This window comes from Rhineura floridana, chromosome 3 (assembly GCF_030035675.1).
Source record: "Rhineura floridana isolate rRhiFlo1 chromosome 3, rRhiFlo1.hap2, whole genome shotgun sequence".
Classification (NCBI taxonomy): Eukaryota; Metazoa; Chordata; class Lepidosauria; order Squamata; family Rhineuridae; genus Rhineura; species Rhineura floridana.
The window spans coordinates 192,022,899-192,043,357 of record NC_084482.1 but is presented as its reverse complement, the minus strand read 5'-3'; the positions used below and the strand labels follow the sequence as shown (position 1 = coordinate 192,043,357).

At 43.9% G+C, this 20,459-nt stretch overlaps 1 protein-coding gene across 3 annotated transcripts; it reads left to right on the top strand.

The window, feature by feature from the left end:
• Positions 1 to 6,102: 6,102 nt before the first annotated feature.
• On the top strand, positions 6,103 to 19,791 carry LOC133380883 (zinc finger protein RFP-like). Of its 3 annotated transcripts, XR_009761575.1 has the most exons (8): positions 6,108 to 6,616; positions 8,240 to 8,335; positions 9,081 to 9,311; positions 11,641 to 11,663; positions 12,072 to 12,196; positions 14,454 to 14,510; positions 14,695 to 16,747; positions 17,014 to 19,791. XR_009761575.1 is itself a non-coding variant. In XM_061619052.1 (7 exons), the coding sequence occupies exons 1-7, from the start codon at positions 6,197 to 6,199 to the stop codon at positions 15,210 to 15,212; spliced, it is 1,470 nt and encodes a 489-aa protein (XP_061475036.1). In that variant the 5' UTR covers positions 6,108 to 6,196; the 3' UTR covers positions 15,213 to 19,791. The 3 variants fall into 3 exon arrangements, 2 of the variants coding, with proteins under 2 accessions (XP_061475037.1, XP_061475036.1); XM_061619052.1 differs by having other exon boundaries at positions 14,695 to 19,791; XM_061619053.1 differs by lacking the exons at positions 14,454 to 14,510; positions 14,695 to 16,747; positions 17,014 to 19,791 and adding an exon at positions 12,883 to 13,662 and having other exon boundaries at positions 6,103 to 6,616.
• The last annotated feature ends 668 nt before the right edge of the window (positions 19,792 to 20,459 follow it).

The window sequence follows — 20,459 nt, the reverse complement described above, 5'->3', positions numbered from 1 at the left end:
CTCATTTCCTGGTATTGTCCGATAGGCTGAACTGCACAACAAACAGCTTGATAGGTCTGAACCCCTGAGGCTGTGATGAAATATTTTACAGTCAAAGAAGAAAACAGGATATTCTTAAACAGGGTGGAGGAGACAGTACAGGCAGGAAGACAGGGGTGAAAGGAAAAAGGAAGAATGGCTTTGTGACTGTTTTAGTTCCTTATCAACACAAGGGAAGAAATTGTGCAAGACTCGCCATATTCTTAAGTAAACCAAATCAGGGCAGGGTTCAGTGTATGTATGCCATGATTCCATGGAAGTGTAAAAGAAGTCCAGAGAGTAAACAACTCAGCTGCCTGAGAACCTCAGCTTCCTTCCTTTCTTTTTTTAAAAAGGAAGTTTCTAGCCCATATGACTACAAAGCTATGCTTGACTGTGTGAGGCAGTATCTGCTGAAACCTCAGAAGCAAAGGCATGGCTGCATAACATTTTAAGTGACTTGGGGGCTTCGATGCTGTTGTCCCTCCCATCATGACTAGTATATAAGCAAAATAAATTATGTAACAGCAACAACTGCAGAATGAATTGTGCAAAATTAGAAAATCTGTGTATATTTTGCTCAATTTATATAGGCTGCAGAATCCAACTTTTCTTGGCACAGAATTTCAGTTGCCTATGCATAGAAATGTGCTTTTCAAAACAAAAAAACCGAATCCATTTATTTATATTTAATAAAACAAAAATGAAATACGTACAAAAACATAGCGCATATCATTTGTGCAGGAGACCAGTCATGACAAGAGAAAGAATTATCATATAAATCCAAGCAAGCGCATCAGAAAGCAGTGGAATTTAAACCCTCAATTTCGATACCAATAAATCTTTCCAAAACGTTATTTGGGAATCTGGTGACATTTTTTCACCGCTCTGCTTATTTCTAAACATAATCAAGGGCCCCCAGGTTTCCATAAGCATGGAATACACACAGCCCTAAATATAAATTGAACGGGCAACATGCTTTAGATCTCTCAATCAGTTCAGGTTTGAGAAAGAGGGCTCTTGTTTGTGTTTGTTTGCTTGGTGCCTTAAGAACATAAGAACATAAGAAGAGCCTGCTGGATCAGGCCAGTGGCCCATCTAGTCCAGCATCCTGTTCTCACAGTGGCCAACCAGGTGCCTGGGGGAAACCCGCAAGCAGGACCCGAGTGCAAGAACACTCTCCCCTCCTGAGGCTTCCGGCAACTGGTTTTCAGAAGCATGCTGCCTCTGACTAGGGTGGCAGAGCACAGCCATCATGGCTAGTAGCCATTGATAGCCCTGTCCTCCATGAATTTGTCTAATCTTCTTTTAAAGCCATCCAAGCTGGTGGCCATTACTGCATCTTGTGGGAGCAAATTCCATAGTTTAACTATGCGCTGAGTAAAGAAGTACTTCCTTTTGTCTGTCCTGAATCTTCCAACATTCAGCTTCTTTGAATGTCCACGAGTTCTAGTATTATGAGAGAGGGAGAAGAACTTTTCTCTATCCACTTTCTCAATGCCATGCATAATTTTATACACTTCTATCATGTCTCCTCTGACCCGCCTTTTCTCTAAACTAAAAAGCCCCAAATGCTGCAACCTTTCCTCGTAAGGGAGTCGCTCCATCCCCTTGATCATTCTGGTTGCCCTCTTCTGAACCTTTTCCAACTCTATAATATCCTTTTTGAGATGAGGCGACCAGAACTGTACACAGTATTCCAAATGCGGCCGCACCATAGATTTATACAATGGCATTATGACATCGGCTGTTTTATTTTCAATACCTTTCCTAATTATTGCTAGCATGGAATTTGCCTTTTTCACAGCTGCCGCACACTGGGTCGACATTTTCATCGTGCTGTCCACTACAACCCCGAGGTCTCTCTCCTGGTCGGTCACTGCCAGTTCAGACCCCATGAGCGTATACGTAAAATTCAGATTTTTTGCTCCAATATGCATAATTTTACACTTGTTTATATTGAACTGCATTTGCCATTTTTCCGCCCATTCACTCAGTTTGGAGAGGTCTTTTTGGAGCTCTTCGCAATCCCTTTTTGTTTTAACAACCCTGAACAATTTAGTGTCGTCAGCCAACTTGGCCACTTCACTGCTCACTCCTAATTCTAGGTCATTAATGAACAAGTTGAAAAGTACAGATCCCAATACCGATCCTTGAGGGACTCCACTTTCTACAGCCCTCCATTGGGAGAACTGTCCGTTGATTCCTACTCTCTGCTTTCTGCTTCTTAACCAATTCCTTATCCACAAGAGGACCTCTCCTCTTATTCCATGACTGCTAAGCTTCCTCAGAAGCCTTTGGTGAGGTACCTTGTCAAACGCTTTTTGAAAGTCTAAGTACACTATGTCCACTGGATCACCTCTATCTATATGCTTGTTGACACTCTCAAAGAATTCTAACAGGTTACTGAGACAGGACTTTCCCTTGCAGAAGCCATGCTGGCTCTGCTTCAGCAAGGCTTGTTCTTCTATGTGCTTAGTTAATCTAGCTTTAATAATACTTTCTACCAGTTTTCCAGGGACAGAAGTTAAGCTAACTGGCCTGTAATTTCCGGGATCCCCTCTGGATCCCTTTTTGAAGATTGGCGTTACATTTGCCACTTTCCAGTCCTCAGGCACGGAGGAGGACCCGAGGGACAAGTTACATATTTTAGTTAGCAGATCAGCAATTTCACCTTTGAATTCTTTGAGAACTCTCGGGTGGATGCCATCCGGGCCCGGTGATTTGTCAGTTTTTATATTGTCCATTAAGCTTAGAACTTCCTCTCTCGTTACCACTATTTGTCTTAGTTCCTCAGGATCCCTTCCTGCAAATGTTAGTTCAGGTTCAGGGATCTGCCCTATATCTTCCACTGTGAAGACAGATGCAAAGAATTCATTTAGCTTCTCTGCAATCTCCTTATCATTCTTTAGTACACCTTTGACTCCCTTATCATCCAAGGGTCCAATTGTCTCCCTAGATGGTCTCCTGCTTTGAATGTATTTATAGAATTTTTTGTTGTTGGTTTTTATGTTCTTAGCAATGTGCTCCTCAAATTCTTTTTTAGCATCCCTTATTGTCTTCTTGCATTTCTTTTGCCAGAGTTTGTGTTCTTTTTTATTTTCTTCATTCGGACAAGACTTCCATTTTCTGAAGGAAGACTTTTTGCCTCTAAGAGCTTCCTTGACTTTGCTCGTTAACCATGTTGGCATCTTCTTGGCCCTGGCGGTACCTTTTCTGATCTGCGGTATGCACTCCAGTTGAGCTTCTAATATAGTGTTTTTAAACAACTTCCAAGCATTTTCGAGTGATGTGACCCTCTAGACTTTGTTTTTCAGCTTTCTTTTTACCAATCCCCTCATTTTTGTGAAGTTTCCTCTTTTGAAGTCAAATGTGACCGTGTTGGATTTTCTTGGCAATTGGCCAGTTACATGTATGTTTAATTTAATAGCACTGTGGTCACTGCTCCCAATCGGTTCAACAACACTTACATCTCGCACCAGGTCCCGGTCCCCACTGAGGATTAAGTCCAGGGTTGCCGTCCCTCTGGTCGGTTCCATGACCAACTGATCTAGGGAATAGTCATTTAGAATATCTAGAAACTTTGCTTCTTTGTCATGACTGGAACACTTATGCAGCCAGTCTATGTCCGGGTAGTTGAAGTCACCCATTACTACCACATTTCCTAGTTTGGATGCTTCCTCAATTTCATATCTCATCTCAAGGTCTCCCTGAGCATTTTGATCAGGGGGACGATAGATCGTTCCCAATATTAAGTCCCTCCTGGGGCACGGTATCACCACCCACAACGATTCTGTGGAGGAGTCTGCTTCTTCTGGGGTTTCGAGCTTGCTGGATTCAATGCCTTCTTTCACGTATAGAGCGACTCCGCCACCAATACGTCCTTCCCTGTCCTTCCGATATAGTTTATATCCAGGGATAACCGTATCCCACTGGTTTTCTCCATTCCACCAGGTCTCGGTTATGCTCACTATATCAATGCTTTTCTCTAAGACCAAGCACTCCAGTTCTCCCATCTTGGTTCGGAGGCTCCTAGCATTAGCGTACAGGCACTTGTAAGCAGTGTCTCTCTTCAAGTGTCTTTGGCACTTGTGGTTAGGCCTGTGGTAATTTTGCTCTTCTGAATTTATATCCTGTGCCCCTGCTCTCACCATGCCTACTTCTAGGCCTACCCCTTTTAAAATTTCATCATTTCTTTGGTTTTTATCCCAGGGGGGAGGTTTATTCCGAACCGGACCTTTCTCAGCTCCTGTCGGGTTTCCCCCCTCAGTCAGTTTAAAAGCTGCTCTGCTACCTTTTTAATTTTAAGTGCCAGCAGTCTGGTTCCATTCTGGTTCAAGTGGAGCCCGTCCCTTTTGTACAGGCCCGGCTTGTCCCAAAATGTTCCCCAGTGCCTAACAAATCCGAACCCTTCCACCCGACACCATCGTCTCATCCACGCATTGAGACTGCGAAGCTGGGCCTGTCTAGCTGGTCCTGCGCGTGGAACTGGTAGCATTTCAGAGAAAGCCACCTTGGAGGTCCTGGCTTTCAGCATCCTACCTAGCAACCTAAATTTTGCTTCCAGGACCTCACGGCTGCATTTCCCCATGTCGTTGGTGCCAACGTGCACCACGACCACTGACTCCTTCCCAGCACTGTCTACCAAACTATCTAAACGATGGGCGATATCCGCAACCTTCGCACCAGGCAGGCAAAACACCTTGCGGTCTACACGCCCATCACACACCCCACTGTCTATGTTCCTAATGATCGAATCACCCACTACAAGGATCCCTCCACCCCCTGGAGATATATCCTCGGCACGAGAGGATAGCTGCTCATCCCCCAAGGAATGGGTCCCTTCTAAGGGATCGTTTCCCTCTTCCTCAGCTGGATGCTCTCCTTCCCCGAGACCATCGTTCTCCATGATAGCAGGAGAGCTATCATCGTTGGAGTGGGACACAGCTATAACGTCCCTGAAGGCCTCCTCCACACACCTCTCTGCCTCTCTCAGCTTTTCCAGGTCCACCACCTTGGCCTCAAGGAAATGAAGTCGTTCCCGGAGAGCCAGGAGCTCATTGCACCGAGAGCACACCCACGACTTCTGTCCAACAGGCAGATAGTCGTACATGCTGCAGGCGGTGCAAAACACTGGAAAGCCCCCACACCCCTGCTGGCTTCTTACCTGCATAGTTTTGTTTAAGGTTTATTACGTCAATGGGTTGGAGATTGCGGTTTAGTTGAGGTCAGGGAACAGACCGGCAGAGTGGGGGGCCCTGGCCTCCTCGCCCTGCTGCCGAACTCGCTCTGCTGCTTAACTCGCCTTGATGCTTCGTCAGCTGGGGCTCCCTCTAGCTCGTGGAGCCTTGCTTCTAATATGTCAAACCAGCAAACACCAAACTGTGCCAAGGCACACTAATAAAGTAATTAACCGTGTAATCCATGTCTACTCAAGACAAAGTAAGTCCCGTTAAGTTCTATGGGACAGGTGGAATAGAACTGCTGTCTGAATAACTGAAGTGTGAGGTCAATGCACCCAGCAGAGGAGGTTTCCTGCTACATTAATTTAATGTGAGTTTCGCAATTCTGAAATGGTATCACGCAGCTTCTTATATATGTCTCTGTGCACCCACACAAAGTAAGAAAAATGTAGACCTGAAATAAAGTTTGATGGGCATCTCTTTCACAGTCCTTGACTTTCAAAGCAAGTTCACAATTGCCAATTTCGCAGAAGACCGATCTGCCTTTTTATATCCAGTCCAGCCTCGGCACGTACTGTATTTCATGCAGAGCTTGGAAAAGTTACTTTTTTTGAACTACAACTCCCATCAGCCCCAGCCAGCATGGCCACTGGATTGGGCTGATGGGAGTTGTAGTTCAAAAAAGTAACTTTTCCAAGCTCTGATTATTCCTTTTTTTAAATCAAGCACGTCCTTGGAAACTGTGGCCCTAGATATTTGTTGGACTCCAACTCCCATCGGCCCCAGCCAGCATGGCCCATAACCAGGGATGATGGGAAGTGTAATTTAGCCGCCTCCAGAGTGTTTCCCCCCCTGGCCCTTGCTGTCGTCTATCAATGCAATGTTTGCCCCGCTTCTCTCCCGTCCAGCCAATCCGGCTCATGCAGGAAACCACGTGAAGCGGCAACAACACTCACAACCTCTTTCTTCTCTTCTTCCTCCTCCTCCTCCCAGTCATGGCCACCGAGAGCCCCCTGGAAACTCTGCAACGGGAGATCACTTGCTCCATCTGCCTGAGCTATTTCAAAGAGCCGGTGTCCATCGACTGCGGGCACAACTTCTGCCAGTCGTGCATCACCCAGTGCTGGGGGAGATCGGATGACGAGAACACTTCCTGCCCTCAGTGCAGGCGGTGGTCTCGGAAGAGAAGCTTCAGGCCCAACCGGGAGCTGGGCAACGTGGTGGAAGTCGCCAAGCGGCTGAGGCTGGAGGCGGCCGCCTCGCTCGCCGGCCAGCGGCTGTGCGAGAAGCACCAGGAGCCCCTGAAACTCTTCTGCGAAGAGGACGAGACGCCCGTCTGCGTCATCTGCAGGGAGTCCCGGGCGCACAAAGCCCACCCCATGCTCCCCATTGAGGAAGCGGCTCAGGACTACAAGGTAAAAAAAAAAATCGCCCACAGGGGATGCCCTCTGGGTCCACCACGGGTTTAGTCACTGCGAGAGGCAGAGAGGGGTCTGGCGCCAGTCAGGGCAGAAACAGCTGAGACCACCTCCCCTGTTACAGAGCCGGGTCAGCCTGTGAGGCTCTGCTTAGTCATCTACAGCAGGCATGCCAGATCTATTTTGCGTTTTGTTTGTTTTTTGGCAGCCTCAGCAAGGTGCAAAAGATGTACAGGTTACCGGCTGCTAGGTCTTTTTTTTCTCAATTTAGGTCAAAGTTATTTTGGGGGGAAGCACACCAAAATGCAGTATTTCATGAGAAACAGCCAGATAGATGTTGTAAATGTTGTGTGTGTACACTGCTTCCCAGAGGTGGGAGCACATGGCACACTGGATGCAGAGTAAATGGGAGTGTGCACACAGCCACAATTAGAATGAAAGAACTGTTTTAGGAAGGGTAGCCGTATTAGGGGCTATAGTCCACATCATCATACAGTCCATAGTCATAGCTAAGCAGAAGGCACGTAAAACAAATCCTCATCGCAACTATCTTCCATCTAGAAACCTGTGTCCTTGCTGTGGGAGTCTGTGTGGATCCAGAATTGGCCTCCAGTCACTTACGGACCCACTGTTAAAGACCTTGGAAGACAATCTTACTTGGCCATGAGTGATCGCCAATGAATGAATACGTGACAACAGAGCATCTCATTCCATGCATTTGATGAAGTGGACTGTAGTCCATGGAAGTTCATGCCATGACAGATGTGTTAGTCTTTGAAGCAGATGTGAGTGGGCCTTTGGCTCTCCAGATGTTGCTGAACTACAACTCCCATCAGCCCCAGCAAGCATGGCTGATGACCAGGGATGGTAGGAGCTGTAGTTCAGCAATATCTGGAGAACCAAAGGTTTCCCACATCTGCTTTAAAAAAACTTTTTGTTGTTATTCCTGGATATGTTCTCCTGGGTGTTGACTTATCTTCTAGGTGCCATGTGAAATCCATCTGAAACTTTGATGGCTACAGTTTTTGGGGTTTCTTTGTTTTATTCTGTTGCTTGTTTGTCTGGTTTACATCATGGATCATATGTCGTTTCTGAGACTTCTCATGTTCAATTATTATTGATTGATTTGGCACTTTTAACTGCTGGTTAAACTGTTTGATTTCTTACCATTTCCCCCCTATTGTTTGTTGTTCTTGTTTTGTGTGTATGAAATGGCTACGCTGCCCTGTTTAGTGGAACCTTTTTTCAATTAATCAATTTAAAGATGATAATTCATGATAAGCATGAAATATGAGTGGAATTTGGAGCACATCACTGACAGTTGGAGAATCCAATGTAGACTTCTCTACACAGCTTGCCTTACTGCTTATATGCCATTAATAACATTTAGATTGATCCTCCTAAGTGCTGTAGCAAAGGGCCAAACGATTGGCTAAAGCCTTGTGTACAGAATGCTGTGCAGAACGTTATGTGCACGCTTACGACAGTAACTTCCACTGAACCTTGTGGGACTTGCTTCCCTCTACGATGGGGCTCCAAGATGGCTAAGCAGAAAATGACCATCACAAAATATATGCGAAAAAGGGCATATAAATTACACTTGGGCATATGTTTTGTCAGAAACAAGTAGCCACCCATGTGAAAGCTCTGAAGGAAAGGAGAGAGAAGCTGAAGGAATCCAAAGAAGACTTGGAGTGCAGAAGCCAGGCTGATCAGGTAAGAGCCTTCTACAGGAAGAACTTGTCGGTGAGGGAGCTGGTGATGTGGCTTTTCGGGAAATTTTTGAATTGCAAAGTAGACTAGTTTGCCTCAGAAAATTGTCAGTGTGGAATAGAAAATTCTCTAATACCCTTTACATGTATTTAGTAAACAAAGCTAAAAACTTTGAAATTGACAACCTTGCCCAGTGTTCTATTTGCAGTTGGCATCCATTCATTGTTATTAATAAATAAAATCAACATTTATTTAATTGAAATTATTTCTTTACTGCTATTCATAAAATATATCATGACATACATTTACCAAATGCATACCCAGGCCCTCTCTTCCCCACTCACAAAGTATACTGAGCTATTTACACTTTGCAAGAATAAACACATATGCAAACCGCTAGCTCTCAGAAGACCGTCCAGGTGTGCTTGGAATCTCCAACAACTTGGTACACTGAGCTCATTGGTAGAGCACCTGCATTGTATGCAAAAGGTCCCAGGTTCAATCCCTGGCATCTCCAGGTAGGGATGGGAACATCCCTTGCCTGAAACCCTGATGACCCACTGCTAGTCAACATGGACAGTACTGAACTAGACTGACCAATAGTCTGACTGAAGAACTTAGGAAGCTGTCTTATACTACGTTCCTAGTGCCCAACCCTGGTGAGGCTACTGACATGAGCGCATCATGGATATTTCCACTTCTCTTTGTGTCTTTCCATCGTGGCTGGCCCTTCACCTGTTCTTTACAGGATGATGTGCAAACTGAGAAACAGAAGGTAGAGGCTGAATTTAATCAGATCCACGAGTTCCTGGAAAAAATTGAGCAATTCCTGATTATCATTCTGAAAAAGTTTGACAAGGAGATTGTACAGAAGAGAGACGGAGCAGCTACCAAGCTCTCAGAGGAGATTGAGCGCCTTGATGCCTTGATCAGTGAGGTGGAGGAGAAGTGCCAACAGCCCGCAAGTGAATTCCTACAGGTGAGATTGTCTTGATGGCTTCCTATCTCCTGTGTTTCAGCGCTAAAGACAGAAATTCAGGAACCGCCACCTTTATATAAAAAGAATAGAGGCGTGTACCTAGTTTAGACTGTGCTACATGTATTGATCCTACTGGTACCCCAAAACAGCAGGGATTGGCAGAAGGAGTGGATTGTGGATCTCAAGTGAAAGGTAACAGCCCAGTACTATGAAGAGATAGGAGCATCTGAGGCCACTGAAACCGTGTGCTTGGGTATGTCTAATTTTGCACAAGATTAGAATCCAAGACTCAGAAAGCTGTCCTGTGAGAAGTGCTTTAGATGCATTGCTATTCGGGTACCATATAATCCACAATCTGGCTTTCTGATAAAAAATCCTGAGATGCACATTTATTGTGTAGTATTAATAGCATGCTATCAGTGTACATGGTGCTTTTAAACTGAGCACTGTGGATAAGCTGACAGGAGCTGAGAAGCCTCTGGTCTGGGATCCTAAGGGATGAGGGTGAAAATGTTTTCATTGTCGAAATGAGGAAGGGGTAGAACTTGGGAACAGTGATCACAACTGTGTTGGTTGGGGCTGATAAGAATTGCAGTCAAAACATCTGGAGGGCACCAGGCTGGTGATGGCTGGGTTAAGCCAAGGATTCACAGAAGAGGTGGGCTTTTGAGGATAGAGCCGAACACTTTAGTAAATGAGCACATTTCTAATCAACACATATGTGTTGCTGTTTAAACACTTTACTATTGCATGCAGGAAGATGAAATGTTCCAATTGGTCCTATTTTAATCACAGGATTTGGAAATCTTAGACTCTAGTGCAAATGTATTTTGGGCAGTGGGAACATCTCACAGGACTCTAGCCCTTCCTTTCCAACTGCTTGCATATGAATTTCCTTCCTTCCCATTGCTAAACACAGTGCAGAATGTAGCCTGCACTAATGTTAATACTCACCATGGTTAGCTTCAAACCAAAGTTTATAGCTATGGTTAGAAGCAGGTTTGCAAACTCTAGATTGAAGTTAACCATAATGAGTGTTAACACTGGTATGATGTACCATGGTTAAGTCTGGGAAGAGAAAGGGAGGGAAGCAAAGAATGTGCAGGATAATGGGGTGCTCCCAAGCTCCTGTCATTAGGCAACATGAGACAACTGCCTTGGACAGAAGAGGCTGGGGGCCAGGAATGATGAGAAGGTGTTGAAGAACAGAGCTATGCGTGCAGGCAGACTGTCTTCTCCCTCTAGACTGCTCCCCTCAGGGTTGGTGAACGTGGAATTGGTATGCGATCTTGTCCTTTACCTCAGGCATCAAGATGTTTGACCAGTCCTGATCAGGAAGACTTTATAAATGTTAGAAGAAAGATTATTATTTAAAGCCCCAGTCTGGAATCAGGATACCTCAGGACTTCTTCTATATGAACCCGTCCAGGAACTGAACTCAGCTTCTGAGGCCCTTCATAGGGGCCCACCACTGAAAAATGTTAGATTTCTGGGAATGAGAGGACCTGGTTGCTCCTGATATCTGGAGTCTGGAGAGGCATCCTCAGAGAAAGGTGCCCAGCCCCCTAATTGCCCACTTTGATATGCTGTTCCAGAAGGCATTTCTTTTAGAATTTGTTTGATTACTTCTAAAAGTTCTATATTGCTTTAATTATGCACTTATTTTATTTGCCATTGTAAGTTGCCTTGAGTCTGCTTTGCAGAGAAAGGCAAGATATAAATGTTAAGGGCTGTGTTGGAGCTATACACTGCAAAAAATCTACACCTGCAGATCTTTTGAGCAATGGTTGAATTTGGTTAAGTAACCTGTAAAGATGTGCAGGAAGACACGTGGCCTATGCAATCTGTGAGGTTTAGTATCAGGAAAACATTCACAGAATTTCAGTCCTAATCTGCTAATTCTGTACATTGGGGGTGGACAGAATGTAGATCTGGATCTATTAGGAGATGGCTGAATGATTTGCAATAGATTGGCAAAGGTACCTTGAGCTTCCTGGGAACAAACAGTGTAAATCCTGCACTCTGGGCTCCTACTGGGAGGAAGGGCAGGATATAAATCAAATAAATAAATAATAAGCTTGATGTCTGTCCACACATGCCATACATTTTAGAATAAAACTTCATAGTCATATGGACTAGAAACTTCATTTTGAAAATGGAAACTTCTGCACTCAGTACAAATGTATATGGCTTGCATTATGCAGAACCACAGAAACAGAGAAAGCCAATGCATGTCTCATTCATTGTTACCACCTTGCAAGTTAAATTCCTTAAATCAATATTTATGGCATAATAAACACTGATTCTTTTTCTCTTCCCCTGCTCCCAGGACATCAGGAATATTTTGAGCAGGTACGTATTTCTTTTGCAAACCTCATCACCTTTCACTGTAGTAGGAAACGTACCTTAAACCAACTCTTATGAAACCTTAGCATTGCCTCACCACTTTGGCCCTCATTTCCTTAAATGCCCGCTTCTCAACCCCAGTAATTCCACTTTTTCTCTGTCCAAGGCCATATATGCAAAGCTCTCCGCTATGTGGTAAAGGTCCTATGCCAAACAAACATTCCACATTCTGCCTAGCAGTGGGACTTCTCCATCAGCAGTTAGAATGCTTGTGAATGTTCTGTGACATCACAGCATTTTGGCCAATAGTATAAGAAAAGGGGCTTGCAGACAGCTAATATTAAGCTCTTAATACACAGACTGTACGTAAGGTGCTGGGATCACAATGTAATGTTTAAATGTTTTCTCCTCTAGATGTAAAAATGGACAGCTTCCACACTTGGTAGAAGTTCCTTCCTCTCCAACTGACCTGGAAAAGAAACTCGGGCATTTCACTCTGAAAAATATTGTTATCAAAGAGGCACTGGAGAAATGTCGAGGTACCAGAAAGAACAAATGAGAATTTATGACTGCTTAAAATACTCAAAAGGCCCTTTATTATGGCCAAATCTGCACCATACTAAAGTGGTATAAATGCATGGTACAGGTGGGGCCATAGTAAGGGAATAGCTTCCCACAAAGAAGCCTGGGAACTGTAGTTTGTTAGGCATGCTGACAGTTGTTAGGAGACCCCTATTCCACTCACAGAACTACAGTTCCTTCTCAAACGGCAGAAGTAACAAGCCGGGTGCCACGGGGATTGGACCTAGGCCCAGTGCTCTTCAACATTTTTATTAATGACTTGGATGAGGAGATGCAGGGAATGCTTATCAGATTTGCAGATGACACAAAATTGGGAGGGATAGCTAATAACCTGGAGGACAGAAACAAAATTCAGAGTGATCTTGATAGGCTGGAGCATTGGGCTGAGAATAACAGAATGAAATTTAACAGGGATAAGTGCAAAGTTCTATACCTAGGAAAAAGAAACCAAATGCACAGTTGTAAGATGAGGGATACATGGCTCAGCAATGCTACATGCAACAAGGATCTTGATCACAGACTGAATATGAGCCAACTGCAATGTGGCTGTAAAAAAGGCAAATGCTGTTTTAGGCTGCATTAACAGAAGTACAGTTTCCAAATCATGTGAAGTACTATTTTCTCTCTATTCGTCACTGGTTAGGCTTCATCTTGGGTGCTGCATCCAGTTCTGGATACCGCAAATTAAGAATGATGCAGACAAACTGGAACAGGTTCAGAGGAGGGCAGCAAGGATGATCAGGGGACTGGAAACAGAGCCCTATGAGAAGAGGCTGAAAGAACAGGGCATGTTTAGCCTTGAGAAGACTGAAATATGATAGCACTCTTCAAGTACTTGAAAGGTTGTCACACAGAGGAGGGCCAGGATCTCTTCTTGATCATCCCAGAGTGCAGGACATGGAATAATGGCCTCAGCCTACAAAAAGCCAGATTTCGAATGAACATCAGGAAAAACTTCCTAACTGTTAGAGCGGTACGACAATGGGACCAATTACCTAAGGAGGTGGTGAATGCCTCCATTGTTGGAGAGCCCAAGAGGCAGCTGGACAGCAACCTGTCAGATATGCTTAAATTTGGATTCCTGCATTAAGCGGGGGGGTTGGACTTGATGGCCTTCTAGGCCTCTTCCAATTCTGCTAATCTATGATTCTAATTTCGAGAGTGGTTTAACAATCACTCTTCTCTGGGAACTCTGAGAATTGTAGATCTGTGAGGGGAATAGGGCATCTCCTAACAACTCTCAGCACCCTTAACAAACTGCAGTTCCCAGGATTCTTTGGGGGAAGCCATGACTATTGAAAGCAGTATAATACTGCTTTAAATGTATGGTGCAGTTGGGGCCTGTGTTTGGGAAAAGGGGAGTGATTTTATTGTTGTTGTCCAAGGTCGAGCAGTGCAGTGCACATACATGTGGAATTTAGCATTGTATGTTCTGTTTGAAGAAAAAGAAGTAAAACATTTATGTCCAGAATAATCTGAATAAAGATTGGAATGGTTGAAGGCAAATACATTGGTTGAGGTCGTAGGAGTGGAGAGCTGGGTGGAGAGGAAAAACTGAAATGGATTTTTTGGCAAGGGTGGACCGAGTCATAAAGGGACTGAGGAGCTGTGCAGAGCACTGTAGTGCTACCTGTTGACTACTGGCTCTCATGTTTCCTATCTCCACATTTTGCCCCTTGCAGCACGTGAGACACGTTAACCCTCTTGTTCTTAGGCATATGTGAACTTTTTCCTGAGCTGGGTCAACTGTCATTTTGCTTATAGCAGCTATGTTGATGTATAATATATTTATTGCAGCTAATTGGGGTATAATATGCAATACATTCTGTGATGACCTTTTCCTCTCAGTCACTAGAAATGTCCATCAGCATTCTGTGCCAGGTCTTCTCTTAACTGAGCTGCTTTGTGGTTTCTGACTTCTTCACCAGAGTCCTTGTACATTTTCCCAAGCTGTTGTCTTGCATCCATGAGGGCTAGAAATTTGAAAGAAGAAATAAGATTATTGGCATGCAAAGTACTGCTCTAACTACCAGATTCTGTAGCTGATGTGATGTCTTGCTCTCACTCTCCACCCTTGAAGTGGCATTACATGAAATAATCTCTTGCACACTTTCCCCGTCCCTAACTGGGTTTCATCTTTCATGCTTCACCTTTATTCATATTCATTTGTGATGAGCAAAGATTCCTGATTCTTAAACTCTTCTCTTTTTCTAGAGACTATGCTATCTGAATTAGCAAAAGCAAGGTCAATGGAAACATCAGCTACAAAGGGTGAGTTTGTTTTTTACTGGAATAGTCTCCTGAGAGCAGCATCTATTTGGACCTTTTAGTCTCCCCCTTTTTATTTCTTTGAGACCATACTCTAGCTTTTGTTGGAATTTTCTGGATCTGCTTGTAAAATCTTGGCCTTTCTCATGACTTAGCTCTTCTGACTGGTTGTTTGTTTTCTCCTCAGCAAGCATTACTCTAGACCTCAACACAGCTCATCCCCTCCTTGTAGTGGGCGAAGACAGGAAAAGTGTGAAGCGTGGAGATGTGGTTCAGCCACTGCCCAACAACCCTGAGAGATTTGATGCCACGCTTATTCTGCTGGGCTGTGAGAGATTCACCTCAGGGATACATTATTGGGAGGTGGAAGTGGGCGATGGGCAAAACTGGGCTCTTGGCGTTGCCAGAGAGTCTGTAAAGAGGAAGGGACCTGTTGTCACTTGCCCCGATGAGGGCATCTGGGCTTTGGGGCTCTGTGGAGATGAGTACAAGGCTTTCACTTCGTCCGATACTCGACTACCCCTAGATGAAGCCCCAGAAAAAATCCAGGTATTTGTGCATTATGAAAGGGGTTGGGTGGCATTTTTTAATGCTGATTATATGTCCCTCATTTTTATTTTCCGTTCAGCTAATTTCTGTGGGGAGAAAATTTGTCCTTTCTTTAAAGTGTGGGATCTAACTACAGAGCTTACAATGTGCCCCTGAAACACTGCCTGCAATTTGTTGGTCTGGCTTATTTTTGTGATTCCATTCCATTCATAATTTTGTATGGAATCTCACAAATGGCACAGAACTTTGATTTTAAGAAAGGAAGAAAAGGAATTGGATCCAAACATTTAAATCTCAGAACAGAAGGAGCCTCCATTCATGGAAGGACAGTTGCGCTTCCAGAAGGACCCCTTCCATGAGCACCATTCTTCCTCTGTGAACAGTAGCTCCTTCCATTCACAGAGCTAAAACTTAGGATCATCATCATCATCACTATTTATTTGTATGTTGCCTTTCCATAACAATTTATGCACAAAGCGGCTCATAACATGAACAAAAAAAAATCAAACAACTCACTGTAAGAAATAAATTCAATGGTCAATAAGTTAACAAACACATCATAAAAACATTCAATAAATTGACACATCCTTATAATTCCTAATAAAATACAGCAGTAAAACACAGAAGCATAATCCCAATAACAGCAAAACAAAAAACCAACCATCAGAAATTAAACTTTTACCCAAACAGAAGACCCTAAACAACACCCCACAGTCAAGATGGTGTCTGGCATCTTCAGGTAATGATACCTTTTACAGCTGCAGTAAGTCAAAGCCCCACCCTTTCAGGCCAGGTGGAAAGAGGCCAGCAAGCAGGGAGAGGGATCCAAACCAAAGACTTCTAGCTTTCAAAATAAGTGAAAGAACAAGTTTATTTCCCTCCCAACTATTTAAAAAACAACACAAAACTCAACTTTTAAATTTACATGATTCAAGAGAGAGTGAGTCTTCTGCATCATTACAAATATTTAAATGCAGGCTCAGTTTCTCTACACTTTCTCTTGTGTTACCTCAGCAAACACTCATTTTTCTACTTAACACACTTGATTGAGAACATGCCCTGCTTAATTCAATGGATCTTAGTCCCACGTCAAAAGTTTAGGGTTGTGGTAATTATAAGGAGAACTTCAGTAGTTCACCACCACTCTAACCTAGGAACTGGCTTGCAAAAGGAGGGAGTCTAGGGAAGGTGAGGCATGTGGGGGAGGAGGGGAGAGAAGGGGAATGGTGATGGGGGGTAGAGAGTGCAGGAGTCCCCATCTAGAAAACCTATGTCCCACCTGTGAAACTCTTCAGCAAGGATTAAAAAACCCTCTTCCTATCATGACATGTACCTCTTAGTTCAGAGATGGCTAACCTGTGGCCCTCCAGATGTTGCTAGACTCCTAAATCCCAACAGCCTCAGCCAGCAAGTCCAGTTAGGAGGGATGACAGGCGTTGGTAGTCCAGCAACATCTGGAGGGCCACAGGTTAGCCATCTCTGTCTTAGGTGAAAGGGGAATGGGCTGTAGCTCAGTGGTAGAGCACCTGCTTTGTATTCAGAAGCTCCCACATTCATTTCTTGGCATTTCCAGATAGAGTTGGGAAAGACTCCTGTCTCAGACCCTGAGAAGCTGCTGTTGGTCATTGTAGGCAACACTGAGCTAGATGGCGTGACACAACATATTGGTGCTTCCTGATCTTCCTGTGGTGGTATGTATTGGGCTGGGGGCAGGGTTTAGAGCACCCTGTTCCTCTGCAGTTACTCCTCACCCAGCCAGATACGAAGTGCATATTGCAAAGCCCAGGCTATGGGTGGTATGCCATCCCTTACAGCCCAGCCTGCTTTTTCAAGCATGGAAAATTACTGTTCTTTTTAATCCCATGGCAATTATGATACCTAAAATGTCCTTGCCTACTTTTATTGGAAAACTTGTTTTTAGCTGCTTCTCCAGCTCCAACATCTCTTTCTATCCCAGATTTTGAGGAATGTCCCTTCCATGGTGTGTGATTGGGGGGATGGGGAGTCCAGCCCCAGAGAAAGAAGAGATTTACACCCTGCAAATCTGGACTGTGCTAGCCGCTGCTTTACTATGTGTGTTAGGAGACCTGTCTCTTTTCTTTCTTGAAGCAACCCTTGTCATTGAGCTTACAAATATTAGTGTGCCTGCTACCACTATCCCTTTTCTAGGAAAATCAGATCAAAAGTCGCTCCTTTTCTGGGAAGAGAGAAAAGGAAAGCTTCTCTGCTGCTCCCACACACACACACACTTCTGTTAGTGGGAAATGCTAAAAAAGGGGGCACTGGAGTCACCATCTTGAACACCTTCTGCTTTGTGAGAATTTGATTTACCAAAAATTGTAGGGTTTGCTGTACACAGTTTGCTGAACATCCATTGACATCTGCCACCACAGATATATTGCCTGAAGGTTTTTGAAAGTGTGGCAAAAGGAACTCTCCCTCCCCCCTGCCTGGTTTGCACATTATGCTAATGCTCAGCTATGGGGTTTTTTAAGACAGAGGTAGCTAACCTGAGACCCTCCAGATGTTGCTGAACTACAGCTCCCATCATCCCTACCTACAGATACTGTTGGCTGGGACTGATGGAGGTTTGTAGTCCAACAACCTCTGGAGGGCCAGAAGTTCCCCACTGCTGGCTTAAGCCATAGTTTGTTTAGCAGACCACAAGTTAATCACGAGTTCTCACAAACAAACCATGGCTTGTTTCTCCAAAGTTTGATTTGTTTTCCAGCTGCTCTTGCATCATGCCTTTGTAGCTTGGTGAGTGACTGAGGTAGGGTGGCCAAACAAATCATGCTTAAGGAACAGTACTGGGTTTCACACGTAACCCCAACAACAAACCATGGCCTCCGATTGTGGTTTGTTGGCAGCGAACACGCCATAGTTAAGTTGCTGGTCAGAATTCACACATAATGCTAAGTCATGGTTTAATAAACCATGACTTAGCGTTATGTATAAACTGGGCCTCTGTGTGTGTCTGTGTGTTTAATAAATGCACACTTATTTGCTTGTTGTGTGTAATCCAGACTTCTTCTCTCAAAGTAGTGCCTCTGTTGCAGGAATGTCTTGTTTTTCCCAAACTCAGTCAGCAGAATTTTTATTCCTTGGAAAATAAAAATCTTTCCTCCACTTAGCAAGCTAGTGCCCCACAGAAGTGCTCTAGGAAATGTGGCTGTGTGTGAGTTAATGGCTACCTATTGGATACTGTGCCAGTCATGTCAGTAGCGGTGACCAGCACAGCACCTCTGCTCCTCCCATGTCAACACAATTTTATGTCCTTTTACATCTTTTTTATTGCCACTGTATACAATGGACACTCTTCCAATGTTTCACTTCAGCATCTGAACACTTACCTACTCTGTTTATTTTTATTGTTTTGTAGTTTTTAAAAATAGCAGCAAGGTTGTCTCTTTTCCCAAGGACATACATTCAAGATCCGCTCAAGCATTTTGCAGGCAAACTACTTTGCACTGCAACTACCAAACCAGTGGTCTGTTTCAGCCAGTGCTGTCTCTCTAAACTAGCAGCAGCCCTATAGAACCTTATGCAGAGGTCTTTCCTAATCAAGTCATCCTGCCTGAGGTCTTCAAACTAGAGATGACAGGGATTGAACTGTGAAGCCTTTTACATATAAAATATGTCACTCAGCCACTGCCCCTCTCACTCGTGCTTTCTCATTCTACAGATTTTTTTTTCTTTGCTGTAGTTATAGTAGTAATCATTTATTTACTGAGGGCAGAGATGTGTTCTGTGCTGCCCCAGAGGGCACGACTGGGATCTATTGGGCTCAAGTTACAGGAGGGCACACTTCGGTTGAACATTCAGAGAAACTTCTTGGCAGTAAGAGCAGTTGAACAATGGAATCAATGACCTGGAATGGTGGTGGGCTCTCCTCCAGGGGAGGTCTTCAAACAGAGTCTGGAAAGCCATCTGCTGGGGATGTTTTAGGTCTAGAGTTTCTATGTAGAGCAGGACTAGCTGGTCTCCAAAAGCCCTTCCACCTCCATGATGGCTATGCACTCCCTTCTAGAACATTGGGGTATACGTGTGTGTATGTGCAGCAGCAGTACAGTTATCCCACTATCATGTCTGGAATGGATATTGCATTGTGGTAGAATCAAGACGTAGAAGATGCAAAGATTAAAATGCTGTAGGCATGCATGTTCATGGTCAGCTGGATAAACCCAAAAGAAGTACAGAGTAGTCCTTGGCTTGACTACATTTACGCTACAAATTGAAACTAACAGCTTTCCAGGAGGATCCCTGGAATTGGTAGTTTTTCCTTAACAGAATTTGAAAATATGTATTCTCCCTATCAGGATGCCTTGTAAGAACAGCACAGCACTTAATTCAACCTAGTTCGAGGTACCAAAGTAGCCGTTAACTTCAATCCATAAACAAGATAAGGTCCAACTTGTGCTCTTAGGCTATTTTTAGGCCTTTTGACTTCAATAGGACAAAAGAGGATTAAGGAAAGGTTTGCTGGATTATGGTTACAATCCGTACACACTTACCTGGGAATAATTCTTGTTGAGCATAGTCGTGGGACTTGCTTCTAAGTAAATATGTAAGTATGGATTGCAGTGTAAGTGGTTTATGGATGGCTCCTATACTAACACATCTGCACTTTTGGAAGATGTGATTTCTTTTTTGTTAAGGTTCAACAGATTTGCGTATATTTTGATCCAGAAAACTGTTGTGTCATTGCATTAAAATATCTTTAGTGAACACAGAAGATTCTTGTGTTATTTGTTTGTTTAGTAGCTTTTCAAGAACCTTCTCCCCCCACACACACACAATTTCCTCAATTGATTTATCGGCCTAGATCATGGATGACGAATTTTTGACCTTCCAGGTGTTGTTGGAGTACAACTTCCAGCATTCCTGACTATTAGCCATGCTGACTGAGGCTGATGGGCATTGTAGTTTAGCAACATCTGGAGTGGCACAGGTTCCCTATCCCTAACCTATACAAAGTCTAAGCAAGTGGAGGTCCTCTGGCTTAATCTTGGTTGATGGCTGCTGCAGTAGAACTTTTGCGGAGGCTGATTGGCCATCACCATATTCCACTATGTAAACCTAGAATTGTATCCAATGTTAGAATGGACGCATTGAAATTAATGGATATGCCTAAATTAAGACCATTCATTCCAGTAGGCCTGCTCTAACTTAGTTGGCTCTAACCCATTGTTGCTAAGTAGGGATGTAGATGTTCAATTGCTGGATGACAAGATCTGGGTGGATTCTCTAACCTTTCAGCCCTTTGATTGCTGATATGGACAAAGCCAGGTCTTCGATCACATTTAATTCCAAGTTGATAAAACTCTGGAGTCTGTCAAGAAGTCAGTTTTGGTACCCGATTCAAAGTGAAGATCAAAATGTGGTTGATTCTTAATTTGGCAC

Coding starts and splice junctions, on each gene's coding strand:
- LOC133380883 (XM_061619052.1), top strand. CDS start 6,197: ATGGCCACCGAGAGCCCCCTGGAAACTCTGCAACGGGAGATCACTTGC. Junction 11,664..12,071: donor ATCAGGAATATTTTGAGCAG/GTACGTATTTCT, acceptor TTTCTCCTCTAG/ATGTAAAAATGGACAGCTTC. Junction 14,511..14,694: donor GGAAACATCAGCTACAAAGG/GTGAGTTTGTTT, acceptor TTTTCTCCTCAG/CAAGCATTACTCTAGACCTC.